Source organism: Tyto alba, unplaced genomic scaffold, assembly GCF_018691265.1.
Source record: "Tyto alba isolate M040663 unplaced genomic scaffold, T.alba_DEE_v4.0 Super-Scaffold_7, whole genome shotgun sequence".
Lineage (NCBI taxonomy): Eukaryota > Metazoa > Chordata > Aves > Strigiformes > Tytonidae > Tyto > Tyto alba.
Window position 1 is genome coordinate 26,875,634 of NW_024881328.1, and position 18,617 is coordinate 26,894,250.

The window sequence follows — 18,617 nt, forward strand, 5'->3', positions numbered from 1 at the left end:
ACAGTTGGTGCTTTCTCCTGGATAACAAGTACAGTATTTCACTGTCAGTGCATTCAGGAAATTCTCCTGTTTCATTCAGTAACACAACACTGACAGAGCAGAAAGAGACTCAGGCAACTCCACTGCAATTAGTGTTACTGATCCTCCTCAGATTACCAACATGGAAAAAAAAAAAAAAAAAAAAAAAAAGTGATGTTGAAGCACTAACAAGCTGTGGAAGTCAAGAAATATCTGTGCCATGAGGCTTCACTATATATATGAAGGTGTGTTTTCCTGTTTTAGCAGTATTATCCTACTCAAAAAAGAAAAAATTCTTACAAAAGTTTCTTGAGCTTCAGCTAAATACATACACATCAGACTTGTCCCTCCCTGCCCCCCCCCATCCATCCATTATTATTGTTGTATGAACGACATTCATACTTTATAAGAGTAAATTTCACAGGTTTAAATAAAAATAAACTTTAGCATTCAGGGACACCAGGTGTTTCACAGATGTGAAAAAGCACTTTGACAATAACAAAACCAAGAAAGCATAGTAGTTTAGAAAACACAAGTCATGGATCACTGTCATGCAACCAGATTCTCTTGTACAAACACTAAAAAAAGGGAGAAAATAAAGAATGTATAGAACAAAAAGTTTTCATTGACCTGATTTGTCAGAGATGTTGGCTGTGACTGGCGTGGTGGAGCAGCTTGTGTTAGCCTTTGCGCTGTCCTTGGAAGAACCAACTTTGGGTTTATTTTTCGTTGCCTCTAGTGCTTTGACCTTCTTGGCATGTTTACTTCCTTTGTAGTGGGCCTCGGCCTGGCTCTACAAAGGAGAACAAATCAGGCTCACTTTTTTCTGTACTTCTATATAACACAATGGATGACAAGGCAGAAAAGTGACACTTTCAATAGTAGGCACCATATTATTCCACCTAGAAAATTTTAGTAGCTTTTTACTAACAGTTTTCCTAGATATAAATTCTTATATATTCAAACGATGGGATTTTAATGAATAGTACATGTTTTCAGTAACTCCAAAAAAGAGGCTTCAAGATTACATAAAGCTCTGTCACTCCTAATGTAATTCTTTACTTCCATGGTTCTTAAAGATTTAAAGCACTATACAAATGTAAACACATCCAACTGAGAAAGATGCTACTCAATTTTCATGTACTGTTCCCTAGTCTTTATTGCTTGTAGTTAGAAAGATGAACCATGTTGTAACATGATTAAATAATCAATTTTTCCTTCTGCTTGATCTAGTACAGAAGTCAAAGTATTTTCATCATTACACTAACAGCAATTGAAACAGGCATTAATGACATTATGACTTCACTATTAGATTAAGCAAGAAGGGTTAAAATGGAGAAACAACATACCTATAATCTTCAGTAGACCCAAGTAAAACACAGAAAGATAAATACTTATCAGTCTTGATTGTTTTATAAATCGCCTTGAATATTTTTCCAAAAACTAAGAAAACTGGAACCTGACAGACATGAAGGAGAGGAGCTTATATATATAATCTTCTCTTTTTTTTGGCTAAAGTGTTTTATACGTAAGGTACTCTTCTTGGTCTCCCCAAACAGAACAGTAGGAATACATAGGCATGTAATGTTTATTTCACCTTTGCCTTAAAACTATGTTCAGAAACTAGGTCAGTGGTTTCGAAGTTGCACAGCTAAAGCTAAAAACATAAATAAATGCCTATTTTTTCAGTGTTCCTGAGTCCCCATAATTGTTCCTGACTCTACATAACCAGCCGCCTTGACAAATCAGGCCACTTTGTTAGGTGCAAAATTAAGGAACTACATGCTCAATAGAAACTCCAAAGCTTGGAAATTTCAGCTAATGAATTTAAACAATTTTTCTTGACTAATTTACCAAAAATGGGTAAGAAACATAATTTTATACAAAACACAGTCTATTTGCATAACATTATGCTATTCAGCAATAGCTGAATTAGTATTATTAGTATTTCCAAACATAAATTTAAAAAATTATTTCAGACATACTACTAGGCGCCTCTATTGAAGGTTACATATTAACTAAAAAAGTTAATATTGTAGTATATTTCAAACTAAAACACTCAGAGAAAGCATGCTTCATGTAACCAGATGACTACACCTTGGCACCTGGCATATATAAATATCAGTGAAAGTAAACTTCTGCTATGTTAATGCAAAACCACATTCTCTCTCTTTAATTGATTAGGAATATTTTATTTCGTTCACTGTGTTAAATGAAGCGAGCCATGAAACAAGTTGCATGCTTTTTATAAAAAGCAACTATAACATTTAAGATGTTTGAATTCCATAAGGAGTGATGTCATAACAAGGAAAATAATTTTAAGATCAGCAGAAGGCATTACAATACAGTCACCTTGGGACAGCATGTAATAACAGTTTTATCATATGGTAGAGTGTAAGTGAAGAGTAGAAACAGTCGGACCAGACAAGAGAATAGACAGTGTGTTGGAGTCCTCACAAAAATTACATGCACCATTAAAACTGATGGAGAACTGCTGCTAAAGTAGAGCAGTGAAGTTCATACACACCAAAGCTTCTGAAGTGATTATACACCCTGTGAAACACAATGCTTTCCACCTTGAAAGGACAGTGTGTGTGACACGTTGTGGCTGCATATTTTCTTTTATAGATTTCAGCAAGCACGCATTTAGTAAGAAAGGCTGCTAGATAAGTTTTACTTTGAATTCCTCTGAAATTGAGATTTTTTTTTAAAAAAAGTTATTATAAAACCAGTAAAGAGTTTATTCATCAATTGCTGTTAAGCTACTTCTTGATTTTAAAACCTTTGAAATATTAACATGTGTACAAACTCAATTTAACGATTATAAAGAAACAACTAACAGCTACACCACTACTACTATGTGCACTACTTAAAGGGACAATTGTCAACTTCTGGGTTGGACCTCTCCAGTTCTAAATGCGGGTAGAGGAGCACAGATCTGTTTTCACCCTGTTACATTGATGGGCCTGGGCCTTACCCAGGCACAGGAGTCTCATCCTGTCTCTCTCTACCCTTGCTGGGCTTTGGCTGTTTCTCTTAAGCTTTGCTGTCGTTACATGATGCACTAGAAGGAGTGTTCACCATCAACAAAATTAAATAAACTATTGACATATTACAGTGTGCAAAAAGTGAAGCTAGAAATTGAGGTATATATATATATATATATAGCCTTTCCTTTCCAATACTTTTAACTTTAAATAATAGCAAGTACAAGATTTTCCATTCAAGCATTCTCAAGTTGATGATGTCCCTTTAAATATTTGAACTCTATGGTCTGCGCATATGTGTGCTGTTGATAGGATCATATGCTACCTGAGATATACATAAGAGACATAAGTGCACTCAAGAGAAAGACTTAGTAAGTCAATTCCTTGATAATAAGCCTTTCTGCTGATATTTGCAATAATAATGCCTGCAATATCAGTAATAACCTACTACAATCTTTGATTCCTTTCATTCAATCCTCACATAGTGTACATGAGACCTGTTGAGAACAAACAAGCCCAGGCAGAATTAAAATTAAGATTTCCAGAAACACAAGCAAAGCCTCATGGAAACACAGTGAATGGACTCACTTTTGATTTAAGTTTTGTAATTATTATTATCTTTTTATTATGAAATTCATAGTTGTACATTATAAGGCCAGAAAGTATTGCTATGGCCATCTAAGCAGGGCTTCTGAAAACATCAGCCTTTTCCAAAACTGTTTGAACTAGTCCGTATTCCTTTGGGGAAAAAAACTGTCCAGCCTTGATTTTACAATAGCTAGGGATAGAAAATGTACCTTTGGTAAATTGTTTCAGTGCTTCACTTTGTCAGTTAAGTACATTATATTTCCTTCTACACTGAATTTGTCTAGTTTCAACTTCCAGTGGCTACATTTTGTTAAACTTTTGGTTTTTAGGCTCTTTCAACTCATCACTGTTCCGTGAGCAGAAACATACTCTTTCCAAACATGAAGTCAGAGGAGCACTCCTTGAGATACTGAAGCAACGTTTCCTAGCCACATAAACACTATTTTCTAACCCTGTCAGATACACCTGAAGTTCAGAGTTTGCTTATGTGGAATAAATAATTTGATTCTGTTGGGTTTTGGTAACTGAAATGAAGTATCAACATGGAACTGTGTTCTCTGTAACTGTGTTACAAAAACCATTGGAGTTTGCTGGAGTCATAGCAAGAGAAAGAAAAAAGGATGGCTATGGGAATCTGAAATTGGAATGCAGTTCTGATGATTATTACTGGTACCAATTATTCTGATTATTAATGTCCTGCTCATTACTAACCCTAGTTTTATAAAATAGTTGCACAAGTATCACATTAAAGGCAAACATATTTGCTTCAAGTCCCATTTAAAACTTGCTTCTGGCATAAATATGGCAATACAATACAGGTTATGAGCTTTGTAACATACATCATTGAAATAATAAACATATATTTGAAATAAGCCATGACATATAAAAATTTCATTTTTAGTTAAGACATGAAGCTGAACTTTTATTTTCATTCACTCTGATAATCCAAAGGAAATTCTGTACACACAAGGTTTAAAAGCCAAATGTTTAAAAGAAAGATATTTACCAGTTGCAATATAAAACCCCAATAAAATAAAAAATGAAGAGTAAATATCTTAGGGATGAAATATTTTAAGTGGATACTGAATGTACTTCTTGATCATCACTAACATTAACTAAATTAAGTTCAATTAATTAATGCAAATTCTGTATCATGAAAACAGTACTTGAGAAAATAAAATAAGTTAGAAAAAGCCAAAATAAAGATATGTAACCTTAACAAATCTCTCTATACTCTTGTACTGTGATGCTTTTTAATTGCATAATAATTTACTCCAGTGTATAGGGCTGCATTTACTGTAGGGATGAAATAATTCTACAGTAAAATAATTCAATATTACTGGAATACTTAATTTTTTATTTCAAAAAGATTAAGTTAAATTTATTGCTTATATAATCAAAATTAAATGTCATCACTGAACTTCTATTATTGTTATGGTTTTTAAATGAAATGCTTACTATGTTGAGGACGACACTTTGAAAGAGTAAGAAAATATTTCATATGAAAGAACTCCCTACATAACAGGAAAATCGAATTTCCACTTGGTTTTAAAACTGATTGTGGTCTACTAGCTTGATATATACACATTATGACATTTTAAAATGGAATCTCCCTACTTATTACAATGTATAGAAAGTCATCAAGTACTGGCTAGTAAGACTTAATGAACAGGAAAAGCTTTACGCTGAAACAAATGTGATATTAAATACCAGAATGCAAAAAACACCTTTGTACTGACAGGTCAAATTCCACAAAAGTATGTGCACATTTGCCTGGCATTACTTTTTGATCAACAGAATGCATATTTTAAGACATTAAACATATGTCTAAATCTTTAGAAGATCATGGCTTAGTGAAAAGCTGTTTTTTTAATTCAGTTGCAAATAATTAAGGACATAATTGACAGACAAATATGCAATTTTCTCCTGACGTTTTTCAAATTTCTACACCTTAAAATGGTGGAAGGATGCATGTCCTCTCTTTAAGCAATCTAGATTTTCAGCTCCATTCACAGTCTTTAAGTAGTAATTAAAAAAACTCAACTAATGAAATCTTATGTTTTGGTGTTTTTTTTAGAAAGCATTCTATGCTATGAAGATTAATGACTTTGATGTAAAAAAGGACAAGTTTTTTCTCACTTAAAAAAATTATTTAATTAAGACATACAGATGATCCAAATGTTAAATTTTATTTAAAATCTCAAGTTAATCGCTACTTTCATCTCCAAATTATGAAGTTTGAAATCAGGATTACATCAGGATGTTAAACTGTGAAACTACATACAATACGTTAGCCTTATATACTGGATTGCATGCAATAAAACATCAACAGTGCAAGTCTTCTACATGTAAACATGCTTTCTAAAATAAATGTGAATATCATTACCATATTATAGTGCTTAAAATAACCTGAGTAACTTTACTTTGCATAAATTTAGATATGTGTATATGTACCTATATATATATATATATATATATATATATATATATAAAGAGATAGATAACCTGGAAACTTACAGATCATATATACTCATTGATAGTAGTATTACCTTGAAGGAAACTTTGAAATTTGGGTAAGCAGTACAAAAGATTACAGGAAATTATCCCTGTCAGGAACAATGACTGGCAGTATATTTGAAATCAGCACTATTCATTTTGACAGTTCACAAGTGACTGAGTTTTAGAATCTATTTGGTGTGTGAATGACTAATTAACTGAATTTATTACTACACAAAGAGATGAAATATTGACCTACTAGATCTCTTCAATGACAACCCAATGCAAGGTTTGACTAAGTCTAATGGTTTAGTGTGTAGGTATGCAAGATCGGGTTTCTTCGGGATCAGCTGAAGTGTCCCTTCAATAAGTCTTGATGGAAATAAGACCATTGGACCACTAACAGGTAAGCTGAATGCTGGAATATGCTACCACATTATCCAGTCTGGCAATTAACATAAAATTAGATATATGCAGAGCAGCATGACATTAGGAAGGAGAAATACAGAAATAAAGGGAGACTGAAGCATCCACATGGGAAGTCTGGATTCATGCCTTAAGCTCTGCAGTACTAGGTGAGTGCCAGAACTAAATGGAACTGAACGTAGTGGCTGGTGGCTCCTATTTCTTCTCCCCTGCTAGTGCATCTTTTTAAAGCAGGAATTCCACCCTGGATGGAAAGTCTTCTCAATAGCAATTTTATCTAAAATGCTGTATTCATCTGGTGTCAATCTCCAGTGAAAAATATTTTGTTAAAAATACCACAAAAGCATCTGCCAATAACAGTTCAACCACATAGACAATTTACAACTGGAAGACTTAACAGATATGCAATAATCCTTAAAATGTCTGTTCTGCTCTGGAGTATCTATAAAGATAAATTCTTCCTGCACACCATAAAAAGGTTTTACATTATTTTAAGCTAAAAAAAAAAAATTCATCTAACACGTCCTAAATATAGTCAAAACATACACTGTCGAAAGACAATCTCTCAACACCTGTGTATCTGTCCACTTTTATACATCACACTGATCCAAATCAGAGAGCATATAGTTAATACAGAATTTCCTTATTTTATAATTATTTCAGGATACTTAAAACAACCTCATAATATTCAGGTCTTTATCCTAAATTATCAATAGCTTGAATTACTCAAGCCTATTTTGAAATCAATAGAATTTGTGTCTAAAAGATATAAATAAAGTCTAAGTAATGCTCGAATAGTATTCTTGTAAAAGCATGGATCTAAGCAAGGCTGTGACTTCCAGAATTCCTGGTAAGTACCGAATTCCATTGTAATGACATAGTCTCAAATAAAAAAAAAAAAAAAAAAAAATATCCTTGTTTTTGCCGGTAAAGCTCTTAGTGTGGAAGTAGCTAGGCTGACCCTAATTGCATTACATTAGGCAATAAGGAGCAGCATCTTAATGAAGTGTGTGCAGCATCCCTGTGAGGGATCTCCCAACAAGGCTGCAGTGGCAGTGGTCCTATTAGAGAAGGCACCTAACTGCAAGATTGGAGGAGCACAGAATTATTTATATCCATAACATATTGTCATTTTAATTCACAACAGGTCCTAAACTATAAAGCTCCTTTTCTTAAAATAATAAGACATCTACCAAATGTTTGATCATGTAGTTTACCTGATAGAACCATATTGTAGAAGTATGTATATTTATGTGAGGAGTGTATAAATTAAGAAGAATTTAGACTAGAACAATATCTTTAATAAAAAATACATGAAGTGATAAATTAGGAAGTGGTGTTGAAAAATTTAGTTTTATCTCATTTGATATTAATAATAGATGTAATTGAAGAAATCTGCAAAACCAAAGTGTTCATACATTTGTTATATCAAAGCTAGGCATTATTTTTTCAATTGTGTTCTCAATGAATTTCTAAAAGCTAATTGCTCCAAATAGTGAGGTAGATTACTATTCAAAAGGATACAGGGAAATCAAGAAGTGGTGAACATCAGCCATGTCAGAAGTCAACTCATACTTGAAATATCTAACAAAACTTAGTTAAAAGCTCTGTTAAATAGCTGTTATTTGAACTGAACTTTCAGCACGTTATAACCCTGCACCCTATAATCATGCAGTATTTCTGTCATGTTGCAGCTAACAACTTTCATCATTTTGTCAGTTCTGTCTATAAAACAGAAAATTACCTTCACAAGTTCCTGAGAGTTATGCTTTTAATTACCTCCTATCCACTTCACTACCCTCCATACCCAAAGAATCAATATATATAGTCTTATTTATAGGGAAAACGTAAAACATTTGACAAAAGATGATGACAGTTCTGTAGATTTTTCTTTGATGCTATTGATTATTTTGTGTTATCTTTTTGACAGCATGAGTGATTCATTTAAATTTGCAAAGTTAACATTTGGTAATACTTGCCAAAACTTCAAAACTCTGTCTTCTGGCTTTTTAGAAAGATGATCACTATCATCACTTTATTTTTATTAGCTATAAATGCATTAAACGATCAGATGACCTTCAGCATCTCCTAATGGCCAACTGTTACATCTGTTTTTTCTGATCAACCTACAAGGTGTTTTTGCTTGGTTTTCAAGTCTTGACATGTGACATCAAACAGCAGTACCAACTTAGAGTCATTATTCACAGAGCAACACATTGCACAAGTTTATTTAAATCAAATTATATCCTATCAACAAGATGGTACCTACCAGCCTGTATCACAGCCAAAGACCATTCTACAGGAAACAGAAAGTGCACAGAGGGAAGAGGATATTTCTTTTAGATGTGATCAACAGATGACGAACTCCATTTTCAAAAAAAAACAAACAAAACAAAACACTAAAAAAGCATGTGGCTGGCATAATGTATTTGTGAGTCTGGAGTACAGAGAGGTCTGGCTGCTGAGGAAAGGGACTGGCTTAACACTGACATTATTGTACAGTGCCCAAGCTCCAAAAACTCTGTGGACTATCAGTACAAATAAGGAGGGAGAAGAGCAGAGAGAAGTTACTTGAACATAAGGTGATGATTCATAGATATGGAGAAAAAAAGCAATTGTCCAGAAACCCACTTTCCCTCATGACTGCAAGGTACAGTGTCAGATGCCATAACAGAACATAACAGACATCACCGGGGCAGTCTGGCCAAAGCTCCACAGCTGCTGGGGGGACTTACTGCCACACAGCAGCTGCAAGAGATGCTGCAGATTCATCTGGTGGCCAGAAGGAATGAGGAAGAATGAGCCAAGAGTAGGCAGAGAAGGAACCTACACGGGATAGAAAACAACCGCTTTTCCCCTTGCCCTGTTGCCACTGGACCCTCTTATGGGTATCGTAAGGATTCAGCAAACTCACTCAAGCTGCTTTTTGTTTCTGCTAGAATGTCTGTAATATAAATAATTAATATCAACAAGCCAGACCTATGTAATTAATATGAAAACTTATTTAGCAAAGCTTATATATAGTCCACATGGATATATCATGGGTTTGGAAGGAATCCCAGAATTCTTAATAGGAAAAAAAAAAAAAAATCTTTCCAAAGGCTAAGCTAGATCTTTCTCACCATGTCTTGCTTCCTCTTGGTGGAATACAGTTATGTCCCTTGCTCTGGTGGCCTTTAAGCAAGCGTAAAATCTGACTCACTATCACAATCTGTTCCATGAAGAGGATTCTTCCTCTTCTGCTGCTTAGTCTCTGGTGGTAGTAAACATAACTGAGATATTTCTTATCTTTTATGAGCTGGATAACAACACAAGACCATAGCTTGAACTTTACTGACACACTATTCATTGCTGCACTGGAATACATACTGTTTCATCATCATGTAGAAATTTAAAGATAAAATGGTGTTAACAGGTATTTTGATGCAAAGATAGAAACTCCTGTGTTTATTCTAATATACTGGCGCAAATCCAACTGTAACTATTAATGGATGTTGTTGCTTTTTTTTTAAAAAAAAGTTTTCCCAAAAAAAGTATGTTCCTCTGCATAACAGAACAAATTTTAAGCATGCTGAAATAAGTATCTCATTGAATATTCTGACTAATAAATCTCTTCATCCACCAATCCTCATAATGCTATCCTCCCTAAATTGAGATTTCCAACTTAATTCAACATGAGTTGACTTCTGGTATCTACCATCATTAACAACTGGTTTAGGAAAAAGCCTTTTCGTTATTCACTCCTCACTTTTTTGCCATTTCACTTTGAGTTGTTGAGACCTCTACTAACTTTCCAGTTTTATGCTATCATGATCTTGAGGTGAATTAACTTTCTCCTATTTATTTCAATGCTTTTTTCCCCCTCACTAAATCCTGCTTTGACCCTCGCTTAAAAAAAAAAAAAAAAAAAAAGAAATTAAAAAGAAAATAGAAGGCAAACTTAGTAAGTAAGTAAGTAAGGATTCAGTTCTAGAAACAGGTATTCAGTGTAATTTGGGATGTTGTCAGGTGTCCTGCCTGACCTCCAACTGCAGTTCCTCTGTCAGGTCTACCAGTCTCGTATGGATGTCCCAGACACCTCAGATATCAAAAGACAAGACAGTTTGGTTTAGGCACCCAATCCCACTCTAAGTACCAGCTAAAGCATCTTAACTAGATCATGTGAAAAATATTGTTGAAGCAACCTGTTACCACTGTTGTCAGGTCAATACTACTATTACAAGTAATATTCCCATTCAAGGACCTCAAAGTTCAGACTATTAAAACAACTTCAGTTTGGTGTTACTTCACAGAAATAGCATTTTATTTTTCTGTTTCTCAAGACTTTGGATCACCTCTTCTGTAATACAGTTTCTCCTGGATTTGACAGCGCTTGGAAGGGGTATTCAAACTGCTTGTGCCAAAAATTATGAGAAAAACGTAACTCCCCAGTTGACCAAACTGCAGTTAATGAATTCTAGAAAAGGACAGATAAAGTATGATGGCAAATGTCTGTGAGTACGAGTCAAAACCCATAATTTCTTTTCTAGAAGAGGATAAACAGATCAGTCTAAAACTAGACCAAATTTAGAATTTGTACACAGATGTTTTCTTCAGGTTGTACTTTTAAAAACGGTTTTAAAAGTACAGGAGACTGGGAGATCCTGAAGAACTCAGTTAGGAAACACTGTTCAAATTATAATATGATAGAATAAAAATAGCATGCTCTTAGCAATTTTTACTTTTCAAAATACTGAAGTCAACACTTCAACATTAGATATGTTTAATCCCATGTTGGAGATAACCTTTTAAAAACTTCCTTTTTACCTTCCATCCCTGGTCTCAGACTTCCTCTTCCTGCAGATAGCTGCAGATCCCTGCCTCTGAATCTGATGCCAGAACACTCTCACCAAAGCTAAACCTACAGACACACTAGCAGAATAAACCTGAAACCTTTACAGTTTATTTAATTAATTTAGTGGGAGGTTTGACAACCATAAATTGACTAGTCTGAAGTTTTAGGCCTATTGATCCAGACCAGTGGGTGTCCACAGTGTGAGGGAAAGACTGCAGGCAAGGAAACCAATTTTGTTCTTCTCATAGTTGAATATTCACTGGTCTGTAGATTGCTCATGCAATAGATAAAGAACTACTAGAATCAGGGCAGAATCTTTGAACACCGTGCAACTGAAATTAATTTTGGACAACAAAAGTAAGAAAACTACTTAATAGCTTCCTTCTGTCATTTTTACTTCATTTGCTTGCATAATTTAGGTCAAAGGAAGTTCAAAGGAACAAAATACCCATCAGCAACAAGGAGCATGTCAACTTTATAGAGCTAGAAGAAACTGCAAGTGTGAAGTGGCTGTACTACAAATCTCATTCTGCAGTGTGCCACGCTCAAGGTTTTAATGCAGGTTATCACAGTTTGATGCTACTTGAAAGGCTCTCAATACATTCTTAGGATGTTACATGGCAGAACCGATTCACTGAGAGATTCAGCGGTTACAAGGTTCAGAAATATCTGACTCCATTTTCCCCAGTCCACAAGCAGAGGATGGATTGTAAAGACCATTCCACCCCTGAAGCATAATTTCACATTATAAAGGGGCCAAAAAGAAAAAATACAAGCAGAGTCCAGATTTTTATTTCTGTGAAGCAGCTTCTAATAAGATAGAAAAGAACTCTAAGAGTCTGCAAAACTTAGCTGAAAGGCCATTAATATTACCTTGGTAAATTATAACAATGCAGATTATTGAGGGTTTGGGGTGGGGTGAGAATAATAGCTGAATAAAATAAGATCTTACTCTCTCAGGAAAAAAAGTAAGTGACACACACTCAGATAAATAACTCTTAAGGTCAAAAGGCTGAACCTGGAGGATATATTTAAAATCTTATGTAAGCTTCCCAGAAGAAGCTGAATAATCTGAAGAAAGGCTAGATAGCTTTTAGAATACAAGTGCTATACTATGAAAACTCATTCTCCAAATCTTCCTGGAAGTGGTTATGAAATATTTGTGAAACTTACATTTATATTTAAGTATTTTCTGGTATTAATAACACTACTAGAACCTCAGTGCATTCTAAAATCAAATTTCCAGGTTGCTTGTGAATGTCCTGGTAAAGCAAACTGCTGTAGAAAGTAAGGAACTTCATTTTATCACCAACAGTGGCACTGTCATAATGCTTCACCTTTTCTTTCAACCATTCATTACAAAAGGATGATGATGTTTCCTAGTAACTAGAACTGAGCATATTGATCACATTTAGAAAGATAGGAGCATGACACTGTGTCAATACACCTGCCTCAGAAGAAGAAACAAGGCTATAATATGCCATGCTTTTGTGATGCCACTATTGAAAGCAGAATGTGATACACTTTCTGTTCTACTCTGCGAGTAAGTCTAGATAGGTAAAATTGCTTGGTTGGCAGAGGTACAAAACGATATAATATCTCAGCTCTTTTTTTGTTTTGAGCTACTAAGTGGTGATTCAATCCGTCTGCCTGAAGTGCTGTTTGTCTACCTGAATGTCAGTGCAGACAAAGTGAGCGACTACTCTAGGGACAAAGCCCATCAGAGGGACCCTGACCTCAGAAGAAAGATCAGGAACAGGCTGAGCTGCCTCCCTGGTGATGGAGTAGGGTATGGCTCAGAAACAAGATTCAGATCCAAGGAGCCCAAGGAAATTTTTAAAAACTTTATTGGTTCTTTGTTTTAATCAGTAAAAGTAGGTATCTAGACCAAGTATCAGAGCAGAAAGAGTTTTTTGACCTTCAGTCTTAATCTTAAAGAGGAAACAAATGTGAACTAAGCTTCAAATAATGACTTTCAAAATCGGTTACCTAAGTAGATATTGCCACTTCAAAGAAAGTTTAATAAGCATGTCAAAAGATGACAGATTTAGAAATCAATTTGAAGGTAAGACAGCACTGCGTCAGAATCCTTACCAGCCTAGACAAGAAAGCCAAACTGGGGAAACCACTTTACAAGACACTTTTCAAAGTGGAATGTTAGAGGCAGAGAAAATCAGACTAATTGGTATGGGGGCTTTACTGTGAATCTCTAGGAGCAACAATTACTTGAAGACAAACTATTTCTTAGACTGACATTATAACAGTAAAACACACAATATTAAACACATCACTTAAGGATTTATTCTTACACTTGAGATCAACAAAAAAAATCTGAGAATTTTGGGACTTTTTAAATTAGCTTAATTTAGTTAGTAAGTAGTCTCCCAGAACAAACACATATTTTTAAACTGTCAAAGGTCATAATTTTCTTAGACATAGTTTAAATGATTTTCTTTAATTTTCCAGCTACTCAGGAAAAACATTAATTGGATATATAAACATCAGTCAATGTACTCTTTTATAACACATTTTTTTTTAGTTATACCTCAGAAAACAGTTTCCTTGAACTTTATCATACTCAAAAAGACAGCTAAAAGTAAATGTTCATATTTATTAAAAATTAAAGTTACTGAAGAGTGATTTTATTAAGAAATCAGAAGACATATTATCAACAAGAATGGAGGAACAACAGGAAAAAGGTATTTCTTTTGGAAGAAGAGTGGGTATGACAGGTATGACATGGAGAACTCATATGGAAGCTTTTCTGTCTGCTCCTCTTCTCTTTGTGTGTTTTTTTGTGTTTTGGTGGTGTTTTTTTTTGGTTTGTTTTTTTTTTTTTTTTTTTTCAATTTCTTTTTGCAGTACTTCTTGGAGGTTACTGGACTGTCAAATGGGATACCATCAATGGACGTGGCACTGGATATCATGCCAGACCCATTCAAGAAAATCAAAGAGCAATGTACCTCTATGGACTTCCACCTCTGAGTAGACAAATTATCAGCCTAGCAGGCTGAGCAGAATGTAGGCAGAACTGGAATGATTTGTTTGAGAAAAAGAGATTTAGATTAATTATACCTAATCTACCAGGGGGGCAAAGGGGATTAAAAAAAAAAAAAAAAGGAATTAAAATAGCCAATACTCACATCAGAGTTAAAGCGAAGCTGGCAAACATTACAGGAAATTACTTGTTTCTTCTTTGGGGGAATGGACACTCCAAATGTGTGGTTTATGACTGCTTTTTGCACAGGATCCATCTGAAGAACAAGCAACAATCAATTTACAACTTTTTAGGGCAATATACAGTACAAAATAAAAATAAAAAATAACATTTTCTGCTGGAGGCTTTTTCTTTTTATTCTTTTTGAGATAAACAGGAGGAAATAACATTTTAGCCCTCATAGTAATTAGATTTAACACAGGTTAGGAAATTGGTAGCATGCCAGAACTTATGAAGAAAAGGCAGCTCCATTGGTACTGCCATCCCCAGGCTACTAAACTGTTCCTTTCCCAACCCTGCACATCTTCTGTGCTGCGGGGACCCGCTATCACATCTGAATTGCAGAGAGACGCCTGAAAGCCTTTCCCTATCACCTGCTGATCCAACAGACACATTACGAGAAACCACTTTTGTCCCCTAACAAATCACTGTCATTTCTCTCTACTTGTTTTTCTGCTCAGTGATAGATATTAGCATTTATTTAGAAAATATTCTCTCCTGGAGACCTCTTTGTGAGAGGAGGTCCTTTACAGACTGCACTAGAAATACCATTTGCTGGGAAAAAAGGTCACAATCCCCAAACATTTCCATGCAGAAGTGATGAGTGACAGAGCCTGTGTGAAGGCTGCAGTTTGGAGGAGCGCGCAGGGAGTTTTTGTACCAGGAAAGGGTACTGAAGTTATCATACTACAGAAAACATTTTAACACTGTGAAAAATGTGAGGTAAGTGAAGCACCGAATATATTAATCTTAAATTCAACATAACATTTTCAGGAACTGGGAACTGACCAACTCTTTGCTAAATACCAGGGCTCCTGTTGGTCACCAGTTTAGAATATCCTCAAGATGGCTGAGCTTTCTGTTGTTAACACTGCAAGAGCTGGGGAATGGCACTGGATGTTAAGAAAACAGAGTTTATAACTGCTACTGTGTCGAGGTCTCAATTAAGCATAATATGTCATTTTTCCCAATGTAACATAGCTACAGATTAAAATTAATTTCCTGACTCAAAAAGACTCAAACATATATTTCTAATTCAAATAAAACACAATATCTGGTCTGATCTCAGAGCTGATCCTGCTCTGAGCAGGAGGTCGGACCAGATGACCTCTAAGGTCCCTTTCAACTCAAATTGTCCTATGAGCATCTGTGCACATGTGGTCCTCCAGACTTATTTAATATGAGAAATGGATTTAGAAGAGGGCAAAAAATGAAAGTCTGTAAGAAAAGATAAATGCACATTTCCCAACCTTGTTTTTAAACTAGCTCAGGAGAAAATAGTTCAATTTGTTATAAAGTTTCATTTTTCTGAAGCTTGCTTTACAGTCACACTAATGACTTTTTTCCTTTATAGTACTATTTGAAGAAACCAAACATGGTTGTTTAATCTTGGGTGGTACACATCACATATTTGATACTAAGCTGACTTAAGAAAGGAAGAGAGTAAAAGTTGAAGTTACTGATTCATTAGTTAAAGAATTACAGCAGTAAATTAGCGGCTTCCAGACTTTCTAAGCCTGAGGATAAAGACTTCAATTTTCCCTTAGTACACACTTAAGCTTCCAGAGAAGCCTGCACTAATGAAGATTTTTTTCACATACATGCACACACGCAAATACACAAATTCAGGAAAAACATATTGCATCATGTCTGACTAAGGAGACATTCTCTGATAATCTATTACCTAACACTTTTGTTGGACTTCAGCTACATAGGTTTCTTGCTACATTCCTTTTAAACCAAAAACATGGGTTTGTAAATGTCATTGCTAACAAATTTTCTGGAGAGATGATATAATTTTTATCAGCTTTTGCCATTAAATACTGTATTTCATTGTCATAGGGGTACCATATTTAGACAATTACAAAACTAAAACCACATTGTCTAGAATGAACTACTGTATTAAATAACACAGTGTTGTTACAATGAATATGATGACGTCTACAAAAACCCTAAAATATCCTTGTTTCCTGTCCCTCTGTTTCTAGAATATATTGACAGTCCAAGGTTTAAAAGCTTTAAATATATTAAAATAAATTATATTTCTGACTTGTACCATTTATTGCATCACCATGCATAATATATCACAATTATACATGCAGATTAAAAGTTTTTTGAGCATCCATTTTATAATAGATATGCCAGTCAATATATATTACTACATTTATAATATATATTAAAAGGTTGCTGTATCATTAAGGAATAGAGGTTTTTTTTCTTAAAGATATGTTTTGCTTTTCAACTTCACTACTGATTGTTAGATCAGATAATCTAGAACAAAAGAGTAAAGCTGAAAAGTACCTCAACCATTTGAAGTGTCTGAGATCGGTGAAAAGAAATAGCAAAAACACCCACTAGCGTCTGCAGTCCCGTTTGAAAAAATAAAAACGGAAAAAGAAGCAGTGATCAATGATTCCTCTGTGCCTTCCAGATAACAATCCACAGCGCTAGCATTAGGCAATGCAGTTCAAAACCATATAAAGCAGGCTATGCACAAAGTCCCAGTTTCAAACAGATGTAGCAACACAAGGACAAAATCTACACAAATAATACAGCTCACACTGCCTCCAGAAAGTACCACTCAGGAACCCCAGGGGAGCGGTTAATGATCTTTCCCAAACCGGAGCCCCGCATGTAGTCTGGTCATGATTAGAATTCAAGAAGTGCAACATTAACAATTAATAGGTTTTAAATATATCAGAAACTGGGGTGGATTACAGCATGCTGGAAAAATATAAAAGTATCTCTCTGTTAGAAGATTAATGCTGCAGGGTAAACTGATCTCAGATTGCTACACAAATTTATCCTCTTCATTGCAGTGAGGACGGGAGGAAGAAAGGGAGAGAGTAATTTGTTGAGGTATGTGTTAGAAAATGACGCAGCATACTTTGCGCAGTGGGGAGCACCAGTATTTAAAAACCAGTTCTATAAAACAAAATAGTAACAGAAGCTAATAGCTATCACAAATGCAAATAAAAATCTGCACTACGCTGTTTATGCTACAGGAGGAATTAATAAAGAAATTCACAGTGCTCTGGAAGCCATAACTAAGTTTAACAACCTTTTAGTCTTGTTCTATCTCAATTGGTTTAATAAAAACTTAAATTTAAAAATGCCTTTCCAAGTTGAAGATGCTACATTTTTGTAAAGGGCCTCCTTAAAACCACCCAAACTATTGAAGTGTGAAAGAAATAACAGAATCCAGACAGGTTTCAGCAGTAATCTACTACTACTTTGTTTCCTGATTTCAGAACATGTGAACAGAAGACATACTCTACAACTACCGAGACTGGCAATGATGACTTTCAAAGCACTTTAAAATGCAAATGTAGCAACAGATAATCCAAAAGCATAGACTTGCTAAACTCTACTGAAGTTCCATCTAGGCTATCATTTTATCACTCAAAACAATCATATGTAGTTAACCAAGAGAAGAACAGGAGCAGCACAAGCATACATCTTATTTCCCCCAATTATTTTCACAAGGTTCACATATTTTTCCACCAAAAATTTTCCAGAGCCAGGTGTTTTCTGTGTATTTGTTAAAACACAGTGACTTTCTCATGCATAGTCACCCCTTGAAGTGATGTAAAACAATCTGCACTGAGTTCCAATGCCTACAATCTTCTGTGTCAAGAAACAAATCTATTTGTTTAAATATAGCTCCATACAACTCAATTTTATAAGACCTGTACCACATCCCAAGTTATCTCTGTGTTACCCAGTCGTTCTGTGCATGGAAATCATTCCATTCCTTTGAGCATCCTCGTTCCCCTTCTCAATTCTACAATTTAACAACTTCAATCAAACATGTTGAAGACATGAACTGGAACCGTATACAATATTCAGGGTGAATCAGTACTGAACTCTGAGCTGATGCTTTCATGGAATCACTGTTATAAAACTGACTCACTCCCAAGTGTTAAGGGCCGATTCATAGCACATTATGGTCTATGTGAAGTTTTCCTTGTCTGTCATCACTTTACATTTCTCTAAATGGAACTTCATCAACCATTTATTGCCTGGCTTTTCAGTCTCATTAAGGTCTTTC

At 34.9% G+C, this 18,617-nt stretch overlaps 1 protein-coding gene across 8 annotated transcripts in view; it reads right to left on the bottom strand.

Moving 5' to 3' along the window:
• The window catches only part of ZNF385B (zinc finger protein 385B), a 172,673-nt gene that overhangs the window by 25,688 nt on the left and 128,368 nt on the right, over positions 1-18,617 (bottom strand). For all 8 annotated transcript variants that reach the window (XM_033010943.2, XM_033010944.2, XM_033010942.1 and 5 more), the window contains 2 exons: positions 14,493-14,603; positions 649-811 (listed from right to left, as the gene is read on the bottom strand). In XM_033010943.2, coding sequence (XP_032866834.1) covers positions 649-811; positions 14,493-14,603 — 274 coding nt within the window. The remainder of the gene's footprint in view (positions 1-648; positions 812-14,492; positions 14,604-18,617) is intronic.